The sequence below is a fragment of the Aquarana catesbeiana genome, linkage group LG08, assembly GCF_042186555.1.
Source record: "Aquarana catesbeiana isolate 2022-GZ linkage group LG08, ASM4218655v1, whole genome shotgun sequence".
NCBI classification, from domain to species: domain Eukaryota; kingdom Metazoa; phylum Chordata; class Amphibia; order Anura; family Ranidae; genus Aquarana; species Aquarana catesbeiana.
The window spans coordinates 295,063,539-295,083,356 of NC_133331.1; the positions used below are offsets into that span (position 1 = coordinate 295,063,539).

Genomic DNA, 19,818 nt, shown 5'->3' on the forward strand with positions numbered 1-19,818 from the left:
TTTACCAACAATATTATTATCTCCGAGGTTTCCACTCTGAATATATAATAAAATATTCATTGTAACAAACATGCTTCTGTATAAATCAGAACTACCAATAATGGTCAATAATCTACCTGATGATGGTGAGGGATGGTGTGATCTTCCTGTGTGGAATCCCAGGAATACAGAGGACGGGGACATCTCTCTGGTGGGTTCCCATTACTGGATCCATCTGTAGGAAACACACACACTGACTGAATACATTGTTTCTATGTGTTTATCAGATGATGGGGGATCTAGGTGGACCCTCCGTACTGCTCTCTCCTTTACAATAAAGTCTCCTCTTACCCGGTGATGTGAGGGGCGGCTGATTGTCCATCATGACGTCCTTGTAGAGATCCTTGTGTCCTTCTAAATACTCCCACTCCTCCATGGAGAAATAGACAGTGACATCCTGACACCTTATAGGAACCTGACACACACAATGATACAGTCACCATCCAGACACATCCCTTGTGTTGAACCTTCACAGACATGAGGAATAGTTATTATCCCTCAATATATCTACATAAAACGTATAAAATAACATAAGTATACAATATAAATCTACCCCTAAAAAAAACAAAAAACAAAAAAAAAACATCCCGTAATATCGTATAATGCATTAGTATAGACTGATGAGGTGAGAAGGTGATTGGTGGGAAAGGTGACACATCTCCAATATGAAAATGTTCCGGCCCCGTAAGTGGGGGAATGTTGCCCCTGAAGGGGTTAATCTAGGTTTCCACACTATATATGTGTATATCATCATCTGCTGGAGATAAAAGACGTCACAGTGACTATGGAGGAAGAGGACGGACATGACGGGGGGTTACTGGGTGTAAATAAAAAATAAGATCTTATTACCTCCTCTATAGCCACTTCAAGCAACGTCTCCTCTCTACTTCCTCCTTCCTTCCTTCCTGAATCACCTCTCACCCGGAACTTCCTGTCTGTACCTGACATCACTTCTTCTCTACTATAGAGACTTCCTGTCTGGGTAGAAGTGAGATCACCACCTTGTGGCTTTCAGAGGAACTGCAGTCCTGAGAAACGTCTCATAGGTGTTGATTTATGAAAGGCAAATAGACTTTGCACCTTGCAAGTGCAGCTTCAGACATCTCAAGTCTCCCGCTGTGTCATGCAGCTGCAGTCTTAACTGTTCAGCGGCCGTCCACTGTAACAAAGCCCCGCCTCCTCATCCATGATAGACGGAACACGGATTCAATTTCCCAGCATTTTATCAGTGTTCAGTTGACCATCTATCGCGGACGAGGAGGCGGGGCTTTGTTACAGTGGAGGGCCGCCGAACAGTTAAGACTGCAGCTGCATGGCACAGCAGGAGAAACCCACTGTATGTAATCAAGGTACTGGTGAGGCTGCAGATGGGCACTGATGAGGATACAGATGGGCACAGTGAGGCTGCATTGTTGACACTAATGAGGCTGTAGATGGGCACAGTGAGGCTGCATTGATGGCTCAGTGAGGCTGCATTGATGGGCACTGACGAGGCTGCATTGTTGGCACAGTGAGGCTGCAGATGGGCACAGTGAGGCTGCAGTGTTGGCACTGATGAGGCTGCAGATGGGCACAGTGAGGCTTCATTGATGGGCACAGTGAGGCTACATTGATGGGCACTGACAAGGCTGCAGATGGGTACAGTGAAGCTGCAGATTGGCACAGTAAGGCTGCAGATAGGCACAGTGAGAGTGCAGATTGGCACAGTGAGGGTTCAGATTGGCACAGTAAGGCTGCAGATGGGCACAGTGAGAGTGCAGATTGGCACAGTGAGGGTGCAGATTGGCACAGTGAGGCTGCATTGTTGGCAAGGATGAGGCTGCATTGATGGCACAGTTTGGCTGCATTGATGGGCATAGTATCCAATCATGGCTCATTGCTCTTAATCCCGCACCACACTATAAAAGTATTTTTTCTATAGTGGTCATTTGTAGTGTGATAGCGGCGTGGAGAGATTGAACAGGGCTCTGTTCAGCGCTACTAGAGAGTTAGTGTTCTATTCTGATTCTATTGTCAGTAGAGTATCAGTTTAGTGTGAATCTAGTGATAGTCAATGTGAGTGTAGTGACCGTTTAACAGTTTTTTTCTGTGTGTTACTGCACATTTAACGCCATATATTTTATTGCATTACTGCAAGTTTAACGCCATATATTTCATTGTGTTACTGCAAGTTTAACGCCATATAATTAAATTCTTTACTGCAATTTTAACACACATTATAGTTCAAGCTTAATGCCATATACCATATATACTCGAGTATAAGTTGAGGCCCTAATTTACCACAAAAAAATGGGGAAAACTTATTGACCCGAGTATAAGACAAGGGTGAGAAATGCACAGCTACTGTAAGTGGAAAAAGAGGGTCAACAATGTCCATCTGCAGCTGTATACCTCCCTGTGTCCTGTGCATGTGTCCTTTGCATGTGTCATGTGCATACGTGTCATGTACCTGTGTCCTGTGTATATGTGCATGTGTCATGTACCTGTGTCATGTACATGCGTCCTGTGTATATGTGCATGTGTCATGTGTATATGTACCTGTGTCATGTACCTATGTATATGTGTATGTGTCATGTACTTGTGTCATGTACCTGTGTCCTGTGTATATGTGCATGTGTCATGTACCTGTGTCCTGTGTATATGTACCTGTGTCATGTACCTGTGTCATGTACCTGTGTCCTGTGTATATGTGCATGTGTCATGTACCTGTGTCCTGTGTATATGTGCATATGTGTCATGTACCTGTGTCCTGTGTATATGTACCTGTGTCATGTACCTGTGTCCTGTGTATATGTACCTGTGTCATGTACCTGTGTCATGTACCTGTGTCCTGTGTATATGTGCATGTGTCATGTACCTGTGTCCTGTGTATATGTGCATATGTGTCATGTACCTGTGTCATGTGTATATGTACCTGTGTCATGTACCTGTGTCATGTGTATATGTACCTGTGTCATGTACCTGTGTCCTGTGTATATGTACCTGTGTCCTGTGTATATGTACCTGTGTCATGTACCTGTGTCATGTGTATATGTACCTGTGTCATGTACCTGTGTCCTGTGTATGTGTCATGTGTATATGTACCTGTGTGCATGTGTCTGTGTGCATGTGTGTGCATCCTACCTGTGTCCTGTGCATGCCTCCATGTGCCGCTCTGCACCGATCAGCGTGTGCTATTACTATTCGGCGGCCATTCACTGTTCAAAAGCCGTGCCTCCTCCTCATCCATGATAGGCAGAAAACTCCATTTCCCAGCAGTCAGCGGTCAGCCTATCAGGGACATTCTCTCATCCTCATACCACGGACGAGGATGAGAGAATGTCCGTGATAGGCTGTACACTGACTGCCTATCACAGACGAGGAGGCGCGGCTTTTGAACAGTGAGAGCCGCTGCCAAGTGCTATGTAGCACACGCTGGCCGCTGTCTGCCTGCATGACACGCTGATCATGTAGGCAGACGGCAGTGACTCGAGTATAAGTCAAGGGGGGCACTTTCAGCCCCAAATAAGGGGCTGAAAAATTCGACTTATACACGAGTATATACGGTAGTTCTGTGCGATACTGCAAGTTTAACGCCGTATAATTCATTGCCTTACTGCAAGTTTAGCACCGTATATTTCATTGTGTTACTGCAAGTTTAATGCCATATAGTTCTGTGCGATACTGCAAGTTTGACGCCGTATAGTTCTGTGCATGACTGCAAGTTTAACGCCATATATTTCATTGCATTACTGCAAGTTTAACACCATATACAGTCAGGTCCATAAATATTGGGACATCATCACAATTCTAATCTTTTTGGCTCTATACACCACCACAATGCATTTGAAATGAAACAAACAAGATGTGCTTTAACTGCAGACTTTCAGCTTTAATTTGAAGGTATTTACATTCAAATCAGGTGAACGGTGTAGGAATTACAACAGTTTGTATATGTGCCTCCCACTTTTTAAGGGACCAAAAGTAATGGGGCAGATTAACAATCATCCATCAAACTTTCACTTTTTAATACTTGGTTGCAAATCCTTTGCAGTCAATTACAGCCTGAAGTCTGGAACGCAAAGACATCACCAGACGTTGGGTTTTATCCCTGGTGATGCTCTGCCAGGCCTCTACTGCAACTGTCTTCAGTTCCTGCTTGTTCTTGGGGCATTTTCCCTTCAGTTTTGTCTTCAGCAAGTGAAATGCATGCTCAATCGGATTCAGGTCAGGTGATTGACTTGGCCATTGCATAACATTCCACTTCTTTCCCTTAAAAAACTCTTTGGTTGCTTTTGCAGTATGCTTCGGGTCGTTGTCCATCTGCACTGTGAAGGTCGTATGCTTTGGATCATGAGCAGTTCCTTTCCTTCTCCATACTCTTCTCTTCCCATCACTCTGGTACAAGTTGATCTTGGTCTCATCTCTCCGTAGGATGTTGTTCCAGAACTGTGAAGGCTTTTTTAGGTGTTGTTTGGCAAACTCTAATCTGGCCTTCCTGTTTTTGAGGCTCACCAATGGTTTACATCTTGTGGTGAACCCTCTGTATTCACGCTGGTGAAGTCTTCTCTTGATTGTTGACTTTGACACACATACACCTACCTCCTGGAGAGTGTTCTTGATCTGGCCAACTATTGTGAAGGGTGTTTTCTTCATCAGGGAAAGAATTCTTCGGTCATCCACCACAGTTGTTTTCCGTGGTCTTCCGGGTCTTTTGGTGTTGCTGAGCTCACCGGTGCGTTCTTTCTTTTTAAGGATGTTCCAAACAGTCGATTTGGCCACACCTAATGTTTTTGCCATCTCTCTGATGGGTTTGTTTTGTTTTTTCAGCCTAATGATGGCTTGCTTCACTGATAGTGACAGCTCTTCGGATCTCATATTGAGAGTTGACAGCAACAGATTCCAAATGCAAATAGCACACTTGAAATGTACTCTGGACCTGTTATCTGCTCCTTGTAAATGGGATAATGAGGGAATAACACACACCTCCTCTGAAGAAGTCACGTGACGTGACGACACGCGTTAGGAGCACGGGACGCTGCCACACAACAGCTGATGCGACGAGCACGGCGCTCGCTGAGTTTTTACCCCCCAGCTGTCATCTTTTGTAAGTTTATGACATTTGAGTTTGTGTATTAAATTCTATATCATACGGGATCACGCTATGTGCGTTTTTTTTGTTTCGATGCTGCACTGTTCATACGTTTTATGACGGGTGGTGAGCAACAGGAGGCGAGAGACGTTGGAGGGTCCTTGGCCAACAGCTGGGAATATACGAGCTCGGCGCTCGTGGGTTGAGGCTTGCGCTCATTGGTTACAAGTGAGTGCAACCCCCTCTCTCCCCCTCATCCTGCCTTTCCTCCTGTGTTCTTAAACATCAAACGGTATCACACCATATGCTGTTTTATCCTGTTTTTTCTCTGCATATCATATACCGCATCTGTGAGCTACACCATCTGCTACATTTTTGGATTCCATTATCTACTTGGCTTCAAACATATATGCTGTATACCTTACAGCTGTAAGGTAAGGAGCCTGTGGACACTGAGGTGTTCCCACTGAAGATCACTCCTCTTCTTTCACTTATACCATTGTGATTTTGGATTGTCTCTCAGAAGTGTCACATTTGGTGGCGGGACTGCCTTTTACATATTTTTTTTTTTTTTTTTTTGCCACTATATATATATATTTTTTGTGTTATATACTTATTTTCTGTTTTTTATATGCCGAGTTCCTTCTCATGTTTTTTTGATCTACTTGCTAGTTGCCAAGTGTTTCGGTTTTTTACAACACTTATCATTGGGACTATTATATAGATATTTTTCTGTCTTCAATTTTTGTATTTGTCTATTCATGCACTCAGTGTGTTGTCATTTTTCACTTACACATTTCACATCAATGTAATTACCACCTGTGTTTTATATTGGCCTGGTCGCCTTTCTCATTTCATGTGCACTCTTCATTATTATGCTATGTAATTCATCTTCCTTGTTGCTGCACGTCAGCATTTTTTACACACTAGTTAGTAGTATTCTCACAGTGGTTATTATATGCACATGTTATTTTCTCCCTTATTCTTGGTTTATTGATTTTTATAATTTTTTTTGGTTACCTGGCATGTCGGTCACATGCACTTTAGTTTAGTCCCCTCCCCCCTTTTTTCCCCTTTATCCCCTTCTTATCACAGCGCAACTACCACCCCCTCTTTTTTTACACACCTGGCCATGGAACAGCTGAGCAGCCAATTGTCCCATTACTTTTGGTCCCTTAAAAAGTGGGAGGCACATATACAAAATGTTGTAATTCCCACACCGTTCACCTGATTTGGATGTAAATACCCTCAAATTAAAGCTGAAAGTCTGCAGTTAAAGCACATCTTGTTTGTTTCATTTCAGATTCATTGTGGTGGTGTATAGAGCCAAAAAGATTAGAATTGTGTCGATGCCCAATATTTATGGACCTGACTGTAGTTCTGTGCGTTACTGCAAGTTTACCGCCATACAGTTCTGTGCGTTACTGCAAGTTTAACGCTGTATATTTCATTGCGTTACTTGAAGTTCAATGCTATATAGTCCTCTGGGTTACAGCAAGTTTAATGCCGTATAGTTCTGTGCATTACTGCAAGTTTAACGCCATATAGTTCTGTGCGTTACTGCACCTTTGACGCAGTATATTATAGTGTATCCGTGTAGTGTGTCTGTGTCGTGAATACTCAAATTACAGTGCAGGCCACTTTCCATGGATTAAAGTGGATCCACGTACACATTTCCACATCTTTATTACATTTTCCTAATAAGCATCCCCCACTCCCCCCATCATGTCTGGGAGGACAGCAAGGAGAGGCAGACGTTCCCATGGCACTGTGAGGGGGCCAGCAGCATATGTGTCCACAGGCAAAGGTGGAAATGGACAGACTTTAGGCAGGGCACCATTTCCTCTGTTTAGTGATGGTGCCCGTGCTATCCAGCCACAGCATGCAGAGGAGGTGGTGGACTGGCTTACTAAACCATCCTCATCCTCCACATCCTCCGTCACCCAAGCAGAGACAAGTGCGCAGTCCCCTGCAGCTGCCAGAGTGGCAAAACCTGCCTCCTTGTCCACATCTATTCCTGCCATAGCGCCAGCATCAGGCATGGAGGAGTCAGCTGAGTATTTTGCAACACTTGCCACTTGCTCCTTGTCGATGCACAGCCATTACTCGATTCAGATGTTGGTTCTGACTCTGAGGTTGAGGAAAGCAGGAACATCAGCGTACAGAGAGGGGAGAACACTGGTACACAAATTGGCAGTCATGTTCCCCCAGCTGCAGCGTATTGCCAAGTTGCCTCCAGTGGTAATGAGGACGGAGGAGATGATGATGATGAGGTCACTGGCTCGACATGGGTGCTGGATAGAACAGAGAAGGAAAGTGAGGGTGAGGCACAACCCCAACGTGCTAACCATCATGGAAGAGTAGAGAGAAGCCAACCCATTCCATCACTTTGTGGAGCTGTTATTTTCGGGCCCACTTCCCACAGCTCAGCTGTCTGGGCCTTTTTTAGCACATGTGCAGCCAATCGCACTGTTGCTATTTGCAAAGTTTGTCTCAAGCGTGGCAAAAACACAAATCATTTGGGTACCACATACTTGACAAGGCATTAGTCCTCAATTTGGTGGTATATCATTTTCTAACTAGGTCCCCAGGGTTGGAAGATCTGCTAAAGCAGGCCAGAAGAGTCTGTAGCCATTTCAGGTGGTCCCACACAGCCAGTGCTCGGTTGGCTGAAATTCAGCGGGAATTTCACCTGCCCGTAAATCGCCTGATTTGTAACATGCAAATGGAACTCGACTTTGGCAATGCTGCAGCTGCTACACATGCAGCAGAGGGACGTCAATGAGTACCTGTGTAAGTATGGCACAACGACAGGCTCGGGCCGGCTCAGAATTTTTTCCCTACGCCAATTGCTGCTCATAAAGGATGCATGCACTGTACTGTCACCATTTGTGGAGGCCACAAGGATGGTGAGCCGTGACCATGCATGCATTAGTGACACAATCCCGGTTGTGTTCCTGCTGGAGCAGACTCTGCGTGGCATTATGGACAGGGCACGCAAGGCAGAGCAGCGGGAGGAAGAGGAGGACTTCCTTTCCTCTCAAGGCCCACTTTATGAAGACACCATTGTTCCTATGCCACAGAACACACAAGAGGAGAGATAGGAGGAGGAGGATTCTGGCAGGATCGGAGGCATTGAAGCAGAGGAAGATATACAAGATCATTTTCCATCTACACTGCAGAACCCTTGGGAGTAGTATGTGGCTTGGAGGAGGCAGTTCCAAATACTATATCCCCTCAGTGACCCAGAGGAGTCTGCTTCTTATGCCTCCGCAAATTTGTAGTGCATGGGCTCCCTCATGCTTCAAAGCCTGCGAAAGGACCCAAGAATGCGTGGCATAAAGAAGAAGGATCACTATTGGTTGACAACCCTTCTTGACCACCGTTATAAGGGGAAAGTCTCAGAACTCTTCCCATCCCCACAGAGAGTGCAGGAGATAAAATCTCTTGAGGACACCTTGAAGAGAAGTTTATCGAAAGCTTTTCCCGACTCTGGTAGGTTACAGTGTCATGGAAAATGTTGTTTTCTGTTGGTCAAGAGAGGAGCAGTGGAGAAGGTGGACGCCTATGTGATGCATTTCTGAATTTTTTTAGTCCTCGCCTCCCAGGGCTGTCAGCTTCCATATCCCATCGGCAGCATCTGCATCACATGGTGGACGATTATCTCGGGGCAAAAACAGTGATGGAGAGCTTTCCAGTCGAAGATCCACTGGCTTATTGGGTCATGAGAATAGACCACTGGCCAGAACTTGCCCAGCTTTTTATTGAGCTGCTGGGTGGCCCTGCATCCAGTGTGCTTTCCGAACGGGCATTTAGTGCTGCTGGAGGTTTTGTTACTGATAATAGAACGCGTCTGTCCAGAGACTCCGTGGACCGTCTGACTTTTATCAAAATTAATAAGTCCTGAATTACCAGCAGCTATGAAGACCCTAATGTAGATGTCGCTGATTAAGAGTTTTTGGGATGTGGAATCTCTGCAGGACTTTTAGACTGCCTGGTGTTGTGGGTGTTGATTTCATCTGGAAGAATGTTTTTGGTGTAGGTTTCATGGGCACAATTAACACCCAAGGACCAATTTTTCCGCACCTGTTTGACAGGTGTATATCATTACAATTTTGGACACCAAGGCCAATTCTTGCTTTCATCAAAAGATCAATTTTTCTGCACCCGTTACAGAAGTAGAAATCCAAAGTCCGTGGAAGAGACACGAGAATTTATTCAAAAAATCTCTAATCTTGTTCCCAGTGCACTACATTGTGGTCTCATCATACAGACTGCCTCCCCAAGCCGTTGCTTACAAAATAAAGCTTGCAGGGAAAATTTTCTTTTTTTAGCTTTAGAAATGCAATTATTGCTGCAGCAGCTTCTATACATGGTACAGATCTGCCACTTTACAGGTAGACTAAGGAGAACCCCAGGCACTATATTGAAAGGAATTTTTCATTTTTATGTTTTCACTTTAAGCATCAATAAATCACTGCTCATTTAAAAAAAATGTTTTCATTGATACATTTCACCCAGGGCAGTACCCAGACCCCTATAACCATTGTATGCCCAATAAATTGCATATAAGCCTTCAAAATGGGCACTTTTGATTTTTCACGTTCGGGTCCCATAGACTTCAATGGGGTTTGTTATTCGGTTCCGAAACTTTCCCGATGTTCGAAAGTTCTGGTGCGAACCGAACAGGGGGTCGTTCCGTCCATCCCTAATGGGTAGTCAGGAAATTTGTTACAGAGAGCCTCATCTGACATCTATTTTATCCCATATTCACGGACTGTCATTTTTTCACCCCAAGCTCGCTATTACTGACCCAGCTGTTCAGCAGTGTTCTGGATACTGGCCCTCAGGATTCTCGTTTTTTGGTTCCACTGCATTCGCTCATTGTGGCTCTAAGGTGAAGTGTCACCACATTCAGGACTCTGTGTTACCAGTATATATTTACCAGCATGCAGGTGCTGTTCTTATAGGGGATCCATCTTTTATGGGTGTTGTGGTCGCACTGTCCTAGCTCTCCAAGAGGGCTGCTCCGGGCTTCTTTTAGGGGAGTCAGTGTTGGGGAACCATATTTTAGTGGGAGGGTGTAGGTATGTGGGTGGGAAGAGTGTGGGTTTTCTGGGGGGGGGGGGGGTGTTTTTGTAGGGTATAGAAACCTCTGTTTTATGCTTGATCTTTATCACTCAATAAACATACATTTTTGATGGTCTAGTTTCTTGCATATACACCCAGCCCTTATAGTGGGTGGCATCTCCACTTAGCTTTCTATTGATCAGGCTCCCAGTATCCTAGGGTTCTTTTTGCTATAGTCAGTAAATTAGATGCATAATTTATGCCGAAGGAATGCCTGAAGGTGCTCCTTAGATTTTGGGCCCCTCTGCATGGCCAGGCTGTGAAAAAGTCTCTATTCCCATACTCGGGAGGAGTACCAGAATGCATTTTGGGCAGTAATTCTATATATGTCTATGCTGTGTGAGAGAAATATCTCATTCATTGACAACTTTGTGTAAAAATACATTTTAATTTTCTTTCCTGCATTTCCCAAAAACTTGTGACAAAAAATTACATTTTCAAAAGACATACTATGGCTTTCAGAAATTGCCTTGGAGAATTTTCTTTAAAAAAGGGGGTCATTTTTTGGGTGTTTCCACTGCCGTTCTCCAGGACCTCCAGAAATGTGATAGGTAGTCAGGTAATTGGATGCTTAATTTATGAGATGCTCATTGAAAGCCCAAAGGTGCTCCTTGGATTTTGGGCCTCTCTATGTGGTCAGGCTGTGAAAAAGTCTCACACGTGTATCCCTGTACTCGGGAGGATATGGCTATCATGGTCCTAATACTCTACATTACTTCACCACTGCACTCTCTACACAGGGCTGTATATGATATACTCCTGACCATTGCACGCTATACACAAGGCTGTAAATGATATACTCCTGACCACTGCACTCTATACACAGGCCTGTATATGATATACTTCTGACCCTGAACGTTTCGGGCTGAGCATAAGTTCGGCCTGAACATTGCCTGAATTTTCTGTGCTCTTGGCAGGATATTTGTAAGCCAGCCGTTGAGTCCTTAACAACGGATGAGCTGTCAGTGGCTTCCCCATTAATAGCTGAGTGAAAAAAAAAAACTCATTGCCGAATTTTCCGGTAACAGAAAATTAAAAAAATAAACGGTGTGGGGGTCCCCCCTAATCCATACCAGGCCTTTTGGGTCTGATATGAATCTTAAGGGGAACCCCAAGCCAATTTTTTTTTTAAATGGTGTGGGGTCCCCGACAAAATCCATACCAAATCCTTATCCGAGCATGCAGCTCGGCAGGTCAGGAAAAGGGGTGTGAACCATACCAGGCCACATGCCCTCAATATGAGAGGGTGCTTTGGGGCAGCTCTGCCCTCCCCCCACCTCAAAGGGCCTCTTCCTGACAACCCTGGGCGGTGATTGTGGGGGTCTGCGTGCAGGTGGCTTATCAGAATCTGGGAGCCCTCTTTAACAAGGGGGCCCCCAGATCCTGTCCCTCTCCTGTGTGAATGAATATGGGCTCAGTGATGTCACAAGGGAATGTCCCCAGGTGGCCCAACCCTTTACCTATTTAGGAACTGCTAGATGGAGGAGCAAGCATTCTTCAGTTAGTCTTCATTGTGGGCAGCTTGTTTATTTTTTCTGTTTTTGGGTCCGGCGTTGCGATGTGCATCGTGATTGATGATGGATCTACATTGGGGGGACCTGTTTTTTTTTTCATTTTTTTAATAAAGGAATTCTTAAAGACTGCCTGCTGTCTAGATTTTTTACACTTTTTTGGTGAATGGGTAGGGGTATACCTTACTCATTCACATGTGGGTGGGATCTGGGGACCCCTTTGTTAAAGGGGGCTTCCGGTTGTCAGGAAGAGGCCATTGTCCCCATCAACATGGGGACAAGGTGTTTTGGGGTGAGGAGGGCAGAGCCACCCTCTGCCCCAAAGCACCACCCCATCGAGGGAATGTGGCCTGGAATGGTTCAGGAGGGGGATGGTCGCTCGCCCCCCCTTTCCTGGCCTGCCAGGCTGCATGCTCAGATAAGGGCCTGGTAAGAATTATGGGGATGACCCCGTGCCATTTAAAAAAAAAGTTGGCGTGGTGTTCCCCTTAAAATCCATATCAGACACAAAGGGCCTGGTATGCTGGGGGGGGCACCCCACACTGTTTTTTTTTTCACTTTATTTTTATTTTCGGCAATGGCTTGCAGTCGCGATGATTGGTTTAAAAATGCCAGTTTTTTCTCTTTATAAATGTCATTTTTGCTGCAACAGGTTCTATACATGGTACAGTTGTATCACTTTACAGGCAGACTAAGGGGACCCCCCAGGCACTGTATTTAAAGGAATTTTTCATTTTTATGGTTTTACATTAAACACCATTTAAATCACTGCTACTTTAAAAACAAAAATGTTTTGCATTGATACATATCCCCCAGGGCAGCATGCGGACCCCCATACCCTTTTTTTATGGCCAATACCTTGCATATAAGCCTTCAAAATGAGAACTTTAGATTTTTCATGTTCGGATCCAATGGACTTTAATAGAGTTTGTGGCTCGGGGTCGTTTTTTTTGTCTGTTCGGGAGTTCTGGTGTGAACCGAACCGGAGGGGTATTCGGCCTAACTCTAGCTTCTGACCACTGCACTCTGTACACTGGGCTGTATGTGATATACTCCTTTCCACTGCACTCTGTACCCTAAGCTGTATATGATATACTCTTAACCACTGCACTCTATACACTGAGCTGTATATGATATACTCCTGACCCCTGCACTCTGTACCCTGGGCTGTATATGATATACTCCTGACCACTGAACTCTGTACCCTGGGCTGTATATGATATACTCCTGACCACTGAACTCTGTATCCTGAGTTGTATATGATATACTCCTGACCTCTGCACTCTATACACTGAGCTGTATATGATATACTCCTGACCCCTGCACTCTGTACCCTGGGCTGTATATGATATACTCCTGACCACTGAACTCTGTATCCTGAGTTGTATATGATATACTCCTTACCACTGCACTCTATACACAGGGATGTATATGATATACTCCTAACCACTGCACTCAGTACCCTGGTCTGTATATGATATACTCTTGGCCACTGCACTCCCTTTGTAGGCAGGTTTATGTAGGATATTATAGAGTATCTCACAAAAGTGAGTAGGCCCCTCATATTTTTGTAAACCTTTCCTTCTATCTTTTCATGTGACAACTTCGAAGAAATGACACTTTGCTACAATGTAAAAAAGTGAGCGTATAGCTTGTATAACAGTGTAAACTTTCTGTCCCCTCAAAATAACTCAACACACAGCCATTAATGTCTAAACCGCTGGCAACAAAAGTGAGACCAAAGTGTCAATATTTTGTGTGGCCACCATTATTTTCCAGCACTGCCTTAACCCTCTTGGGCATGGAGTTCACTAGAGCTTCACAGGTCACCATTGGAGTCCTCTTCCCCTCCTCCATGATGACATCACGGAGCTGGTGGATGTTAGAGACCTTGCGCTCCTCCACCTTCCATTTGAGGATGTCCCACAGATGACCAATAGGGTTTAGGTCTGGAGACATGCTTGGCCAGTCCATCACTTTTACCCTCAGCTTCTTTAGCAAGGCAGTGGTCATCTTGGAGGTGTGTTTGGGGTCGTTATGTTGGAATACTGCCCTGCAGCCCAGTCTCTGAAGGGAGGGGATTATGCTCTGCTTAAGTATGTCACAGTACATGTTGGCATTCATGGTTCCCTCAATGATCTGTAGCACCCCAGTGCCGGCAGCACGCATTTAGCCCCAGACCATGACAGTCCCACTACCATGCTTGACTGTAGGCAAGACACACTTGTCTTTGTACTCCTCACCTGGTTGCTGCCACACACGCTTGTCACCATCTGAACCAAATAAGTTTATCTTGGTCTCATCAGACCACAGGACATGGTTCCAGTAATCCATGTCCTTAGTCTGCTGGTCTTCAGCAAACTGTTTGCAGACTTTCTTGTGCATCATCTTTGGAAGAGGCTTCCTTCTGGGACGACAGCCATGCAGACCAATTTGATGCAGTGTGTGGCGTATGGTCTGAGCACTGACAGGCTGACCCCCCATCCCTACAACCTCTGCAGCAATGCTGACAGCACTCATACGTCTATTTCCCAAAGACAACCTCTGGATATGACGCTGAGCACGTGACCTCAACTTCTTTGGTGGACCATGGCGAGGCCTGTTCTGAGAGGAACCTGTCCTGTTATACCGCTGTATGGTCTTGGCCACCATGCTGCAGCTCAGTTTCAGGGTCTTGGCAATCTTCTTATAGCCTAGGCCATCTTTATGTAGAGCAACAATTCTTTTTATCAGATCCTCAGAGAGTTCTTTGCCATGAGGTGTCATGTTGAACTTCCAGTGACCAGTATGAGAGAGTGAGAGCGATAACACCAAATTTAACACACCTGCTGCCCATTCACACCTAAGACCTTGTAACACTAATGAGTCACATGACACCGGGAAGGGAAAATAGTTAATTGGGCCCAATTTGGACATTTTTACTTAGGGGTGTACCCGCTTTTGTTGCCAGTGGTTTAGACATTAATGGCTGTGTGTTGAGTTATTTTGAGGGGACAGTAAATTTACACTGTTATACAAGCTGTACACTCACTACTTTACATTGTAGCAAAGTGTCATTTCTTCAGTGTTGTCACACGAAAAGAGAGAAGAAAATATTCGACTGAGGGGTGTACTTACTTTTGTTAGATACTGTATGTCCTCTAATCTGTGCTGTACCCATAAGAACATGAGTCTGATCTCAGGTATTAGTATGAAGTCATGCCTAACATAGGAAACTAAGGGATCCATACATAGAAGATTTCTTGGTCTAGTGTGACAAGCAGCCATGATAAATTTTGGCTTTTGCAGTTTCCGCTCTAATTCATCTCAAAGGTGTTCTATTGTGTTGAGGTCAGGACTCTGTGCACACCAGTCAAGTTCCTGCACCCCAAACTCGCTCATCCATGTCTTTATGGACCTTGGTTTGTGCACTGGTGTGCAGTCATATTGGAACAGGAAGGGGCCATCCCCAAACTGTTCCCACAAAGTTGGGAGCATGAAATTGTCCAAATTGTCTTGGTATGCTGATGCCTTAAGAGTTCCCTTCACTGGAACTAAGCGGCCAAACCCAACCCCTGAAAAAAAACCCACCCCATAATCCCCCCCACACCAAATGATTTGGACCAGTGCATAAAGCAAGGTCCATAAAGACATGGATGAGCAAGTTTGGGGTGGAGGAACTTGACTGGCCTCAACCCGATAGAACACCTTTGGGAGGAATTAGAGCGGAGACTGCAAGCCAAGCCTTCTCAACATCAGTGCCTGACCTCACAAATGTGCTTCTGGAAGAATAGTCAAACATTCTAATAGACACACTCCAAAACCTTGTGGACAACCTTCCAGGAAGAGTTGAAGCTGTTATAGCTGCAAAGGGTGGGCAAGCTCAATATTGAACCCTACGGACTAAGACTGGGATGCCATTAAAGTTCATGTGCGTGTAAAGACGTCCCAATACTATTGGTAACATAGTGTAGCACAGTCTTCAGGTCCAGCCACTGTTAAGGCAGCAGGAAAACTCTAGTACTTCAGATATGCAAAGGCCTGTCAGGGTTGCTACGGGCAACAGCATAGAAACTGCACTTTTAGTAGAATGATACAGTTCCGGATGATAGATAACTCCGCACAACATCTCTTCTCCGGGCTCGCTTGGTAACAGATTTACAGTTCTTTGGCTAGTTGGTTGACTATGTGCAGGTTACCATAGGGGAATCCCGGACGAGACCCCCAAATGTAGCGCTACCCTCACAGGAGCTGCTGGATTTCTGGTTTCCCCTAATTCCTGCAGAGACAGGCAACATGCATTTCCAACATATCCCATAGTTTGTGGACTCTATAACTTTCCAACAGACTGAATATTATATTATACATAATGGAGCAGAATACATAAATTCACAAAGAAAGATTCTTTATTGGCAAAACGTTATAACAGAAACAGAAAAATGTGTTTTTTTCCCCAAAACTATTTTTTTTGTTAATATAACACAAAAAAAGTCCAGTGGCGATTAAATACCACCAAAATAAAGCTCCGCCTGTCTAAGGTGATGCTTTATATCAGAGTATATCTGAGATGTTTATCAGGGTGTGCTTCTTCCCCCACATTTCCAGCAACATTTATATACAAGACATTTCCCGCACTTAATAATACACCTTGAGGGTTGTGTGGGTCTCCTGATGTACAGGAAGACAGGACTTCAGTGAGGAACATTTCCCTCACTCAGACCAGGAAAGTTCATGCTCCTCCGTGTCCAATCTCAGATGACTGTAAGCAGAGGACTTCTGTGACAGACAATTCCCGTACTCAGGACAGGAATACGGCTTCTCCCCTGTGTGAGATCTCTGATGTGCAGAAAGATTGGACTTCACTGTAAAACATTCCCCGCACTCAGGACAGGAATACGGCTTCTCCCCTGTGTGGGATCTCTGATGTACGAAAAGATTGTACTTCCGTGAAAAACATTTCCCGCACTCAGGACAGGAATATGACTTCTCCCCCGTGTGGCATCTCTGATGCAGGTTAAGACTACACTTCTGTGAAAAACATTTCCCGCACTCAGCACAGGAATACGGCTTCTCCCCCGTGTGAGATCTCTGATGCGAGTTAAGACTAGACTTCTGTGAAAAACGTTTCCCGCACTCAGCACAGGAATACGGCTTCTCCCCCGTGTGCAATCTCTGATGTGTGTAAAGATAGGACTTCCGTGAAAAACATTTTCCGCACTCAGGACAGGAATACGGCTTCTCCCCCGTGTGCAATCTCTGATGTGTGTAAAGATCGGACTGCCGTGAAAAACATTTCCCGCACTCAGGACAGGAATACGGCTTCTCCCCTGTGTGAGATCTCTGATGTGCGTAAAGACTGGACTCCAGTGAAAAACATTTACCGCACTCAGGACAGGAATATGGCTTCTCCCCTGTGTGAGATCTCTGATGCATGTAAAGACTGGACTTCAGTAAAAAACATTTCCCGCACTCAGGACAGGAATGCTGCTTCTCCCCTGTATGAGATCTCTGATGTCTGTAAAGAACGGCCTTCACTGCAAAACATTTCTCACACTCAGGACAGGAATATGGCTTCTCCCCCGTGTGCACTCTCTGATGTTTGTCAACACTGGACTTAGCTGAAAAACATTTCCCGCACTCAGGACAGAAATACGGCTTCTCCCCCGTGTGAGACAATAGATGTGTGTAAAGCTGGGCCTTCACTGCAAAACATTTCCCGCACTCAGGACAGGAAAAAGGCTTCTCCCCCGTGTGCAATCTCTGATGTTTGTTAAAACTGGACTTATCTGAAAAACACTTCCCGCACTCAGGACAGGAGTGCAGCTTCTCCCCCGTGTGAGATCTCTGATGGTTGCAAAGACTGGACTTCACTGAAAAACATTTCCCGCACTCAGGACAGGAATACGGCTTCTCCCCCGTGTGAGACCTCAGATGTCTATAAAGATGGGCCTTTACTGAAAAACATTTCCCACACTCAGAACAGGAAAGTGACTTCTCCCCCGTGTGCAATCTCTGATGTGTGGAAAGTCTGGACTTCAGTGCAAAACATTTCCCGCACTCAGGACAGGAATATGGCTTCTCCTCCATGTGAGAACTCTGATGGTTGTAAAGACTGGACTTCGCTGAAAAACATTTCCCGCACTCAGGACAAGAAAACGGCTTCTCCCCCGTGTGAGACCTTAGATGTGTGTAAAGATGGGCCTTTACTGAAAAACATTTCCCACACTCAGAACAGTTAAGTGGTTTCTCCCCCGTATGCAATCTTTGATGTGTGGAAAGTCTAGACTGCAGTGAAAAACATTTTCCGCACTCAGTACAGGAATACGGCTTCTCACCTGTGTGAGATCTCTGATGTCTGTAAAGATTTGACAAGTGTGAAAAACAGTTCCCACACTCAGTACAGGAAAATCTCTTATCTGTTGGAAGGACGGCACCATCCCTCACAGGTTCCTTAGGATAAGAGGAATACGATGGTCCGGCACCGTCCCTCACAGTCTGAGGTTCCTCAGGATAAGAGGAATACGATGGTCCGGCACCGTCCCTCACAGTCTGAGGTTCCTCAGGATAAGAGGAATACGATAGTCCGGCACCGTCCCTCACAGTCTGAGGTTCCTCAGGATAAGAGGAATACGATGGTCTGGCACCGTCCCTCACAGTCTGAGGTTCCTCAGGATAAGAGGAATACGATGGTCCGGCACCGTCCCGCACAGTCTGAGGTTCCTCAGGATAAGAGGAATACGATGGTCCGGCACCGTCCCTCACAGTCTGAGGTTCCTCAGGATAAGAGGAATACGATGGTCCGGCACCGTCCCTCACAGTCTGAGGTTCCTCAGGATAATAGGAATACGATGGTCCGGCACCGTCCCTCACAGTCTGAGGTTCCTCAGGATAAGAGGAATACGATGGTCCGGCACCGTCCCTCACAGTCTGAGGTTCCTCAGGATAAGAGGAATACGATGGTCCGGCACCGTCCCTCACAGTCTGAGGTTCCTCAGGATAAGAGGAATACGATGGTCCGGCACCGTCCCTCACAGTCTGAGGTTCCTCAGGATAAGAGGAATACGATGGTCCATCTACACTGTGTGGTGCCGGATGGACATTTGAGGTAGTCGGGTTTTCTCCTGGACTATACTGTGTGATGTCCTCATCTTCTACTTTACAGTCTGGAGACAAAGTGAGACAATCCTCTGAGGTTTTCCTCATCTCCCGTCCATCTACTAAAATAGAAATACAAAGATTATTACTAGACATGAGCAGATTGGTTCCCCTAAACCAGGACTCCGCCCACATCAGGCAGCTTTGTCTCTGAGGATCTTACAATTCCCCCCTCAAGGTAACTAGTAAATGGGTCCTCTGATCTCCTACCAGTTCATTTCTTTATTCATGGACCTTAGTCAGAGAGTGAGGAAACAACGAGAACTGTCTTTTATAGGAGTGACAGTGATGAGGGGATTATAGGACGAGTGTCCCCACCCCCTCTATCACTCATTGCCATCTTCCCAACACAAGAAGTCCTGCACTTCCTTATTTAGTCCATGATTTAGTCATGAATAACAGCGGGGTTGAGCCCCACCAGAGGTCAGAGAGTGAGGATGGGGGGAGAACAACCAAGATGAAGACTGGACTGATCCTGAAGACCACCATCATTGGGTTATTGACTCCTCCCTCATTATCACTTTCTGTTTAAGGGTCCAAAGTTAGAGGATGTTATCACATTATTATCACCATGTAAAAGTCTGTGCTCCAATCACATCATCAGATATAAAATGTCCAGCTGGTAGGAAATGGGTGTAACAAAAGATATATACACATAATATGTATTCTAGCAGTCGGTGGAGGGGAGAGAGAAGTGAGACCTTTGTGACCCCGGTAGTTCCGCCACTGGTGTTAGTAGATTTTTCTTTTTGTTACAATTTTTTACTGTTTTATATTTTTACAATTTTATTTATTATTATTTTTTACAATTTTTTTTTTTTAGGCGCCCTGTTGGGGGGGCTCTGGTGAGATTTCAGGCGTTTAACCACTTCAGCCCCGGAAGGATTTACCCCCTTCCTGACCAGAGCACTTTTTACAATTTGGCACTGCGTC

General features: G+C 45.2%; 1 protein-coding gene across 1 annotated transcript in view; it reads right to left on the bottom strand.

Annotated features, from left to right (window-relative positions):
* LOC141106816 (uncharacterized) overlaps positions 1–19,178 on the bottom strand; it is an 84,422-nt gene extending 65,244 nt beyond the window's left edge. The window contains exons 1-2 of the mRNA XM_073597744.1: positions 16,445–19,178; positions 6–36 (exon numbers count right to left, since the gene is read on the bottom strand). Of these exons, the coding sequence (XP_073453845.1) occupies positions 6–36; positions 16,445–19,020 (2,607 nt within the window). The 5' untranslated portion in view covers positions 19,021–19,178. The remainder of the gene's footprint in view (positions 1–5; positions 37–16,444) is intronic.
* Between the last annotated feature and the right edge of the window lie 640 nt (positions 19,179–19,818).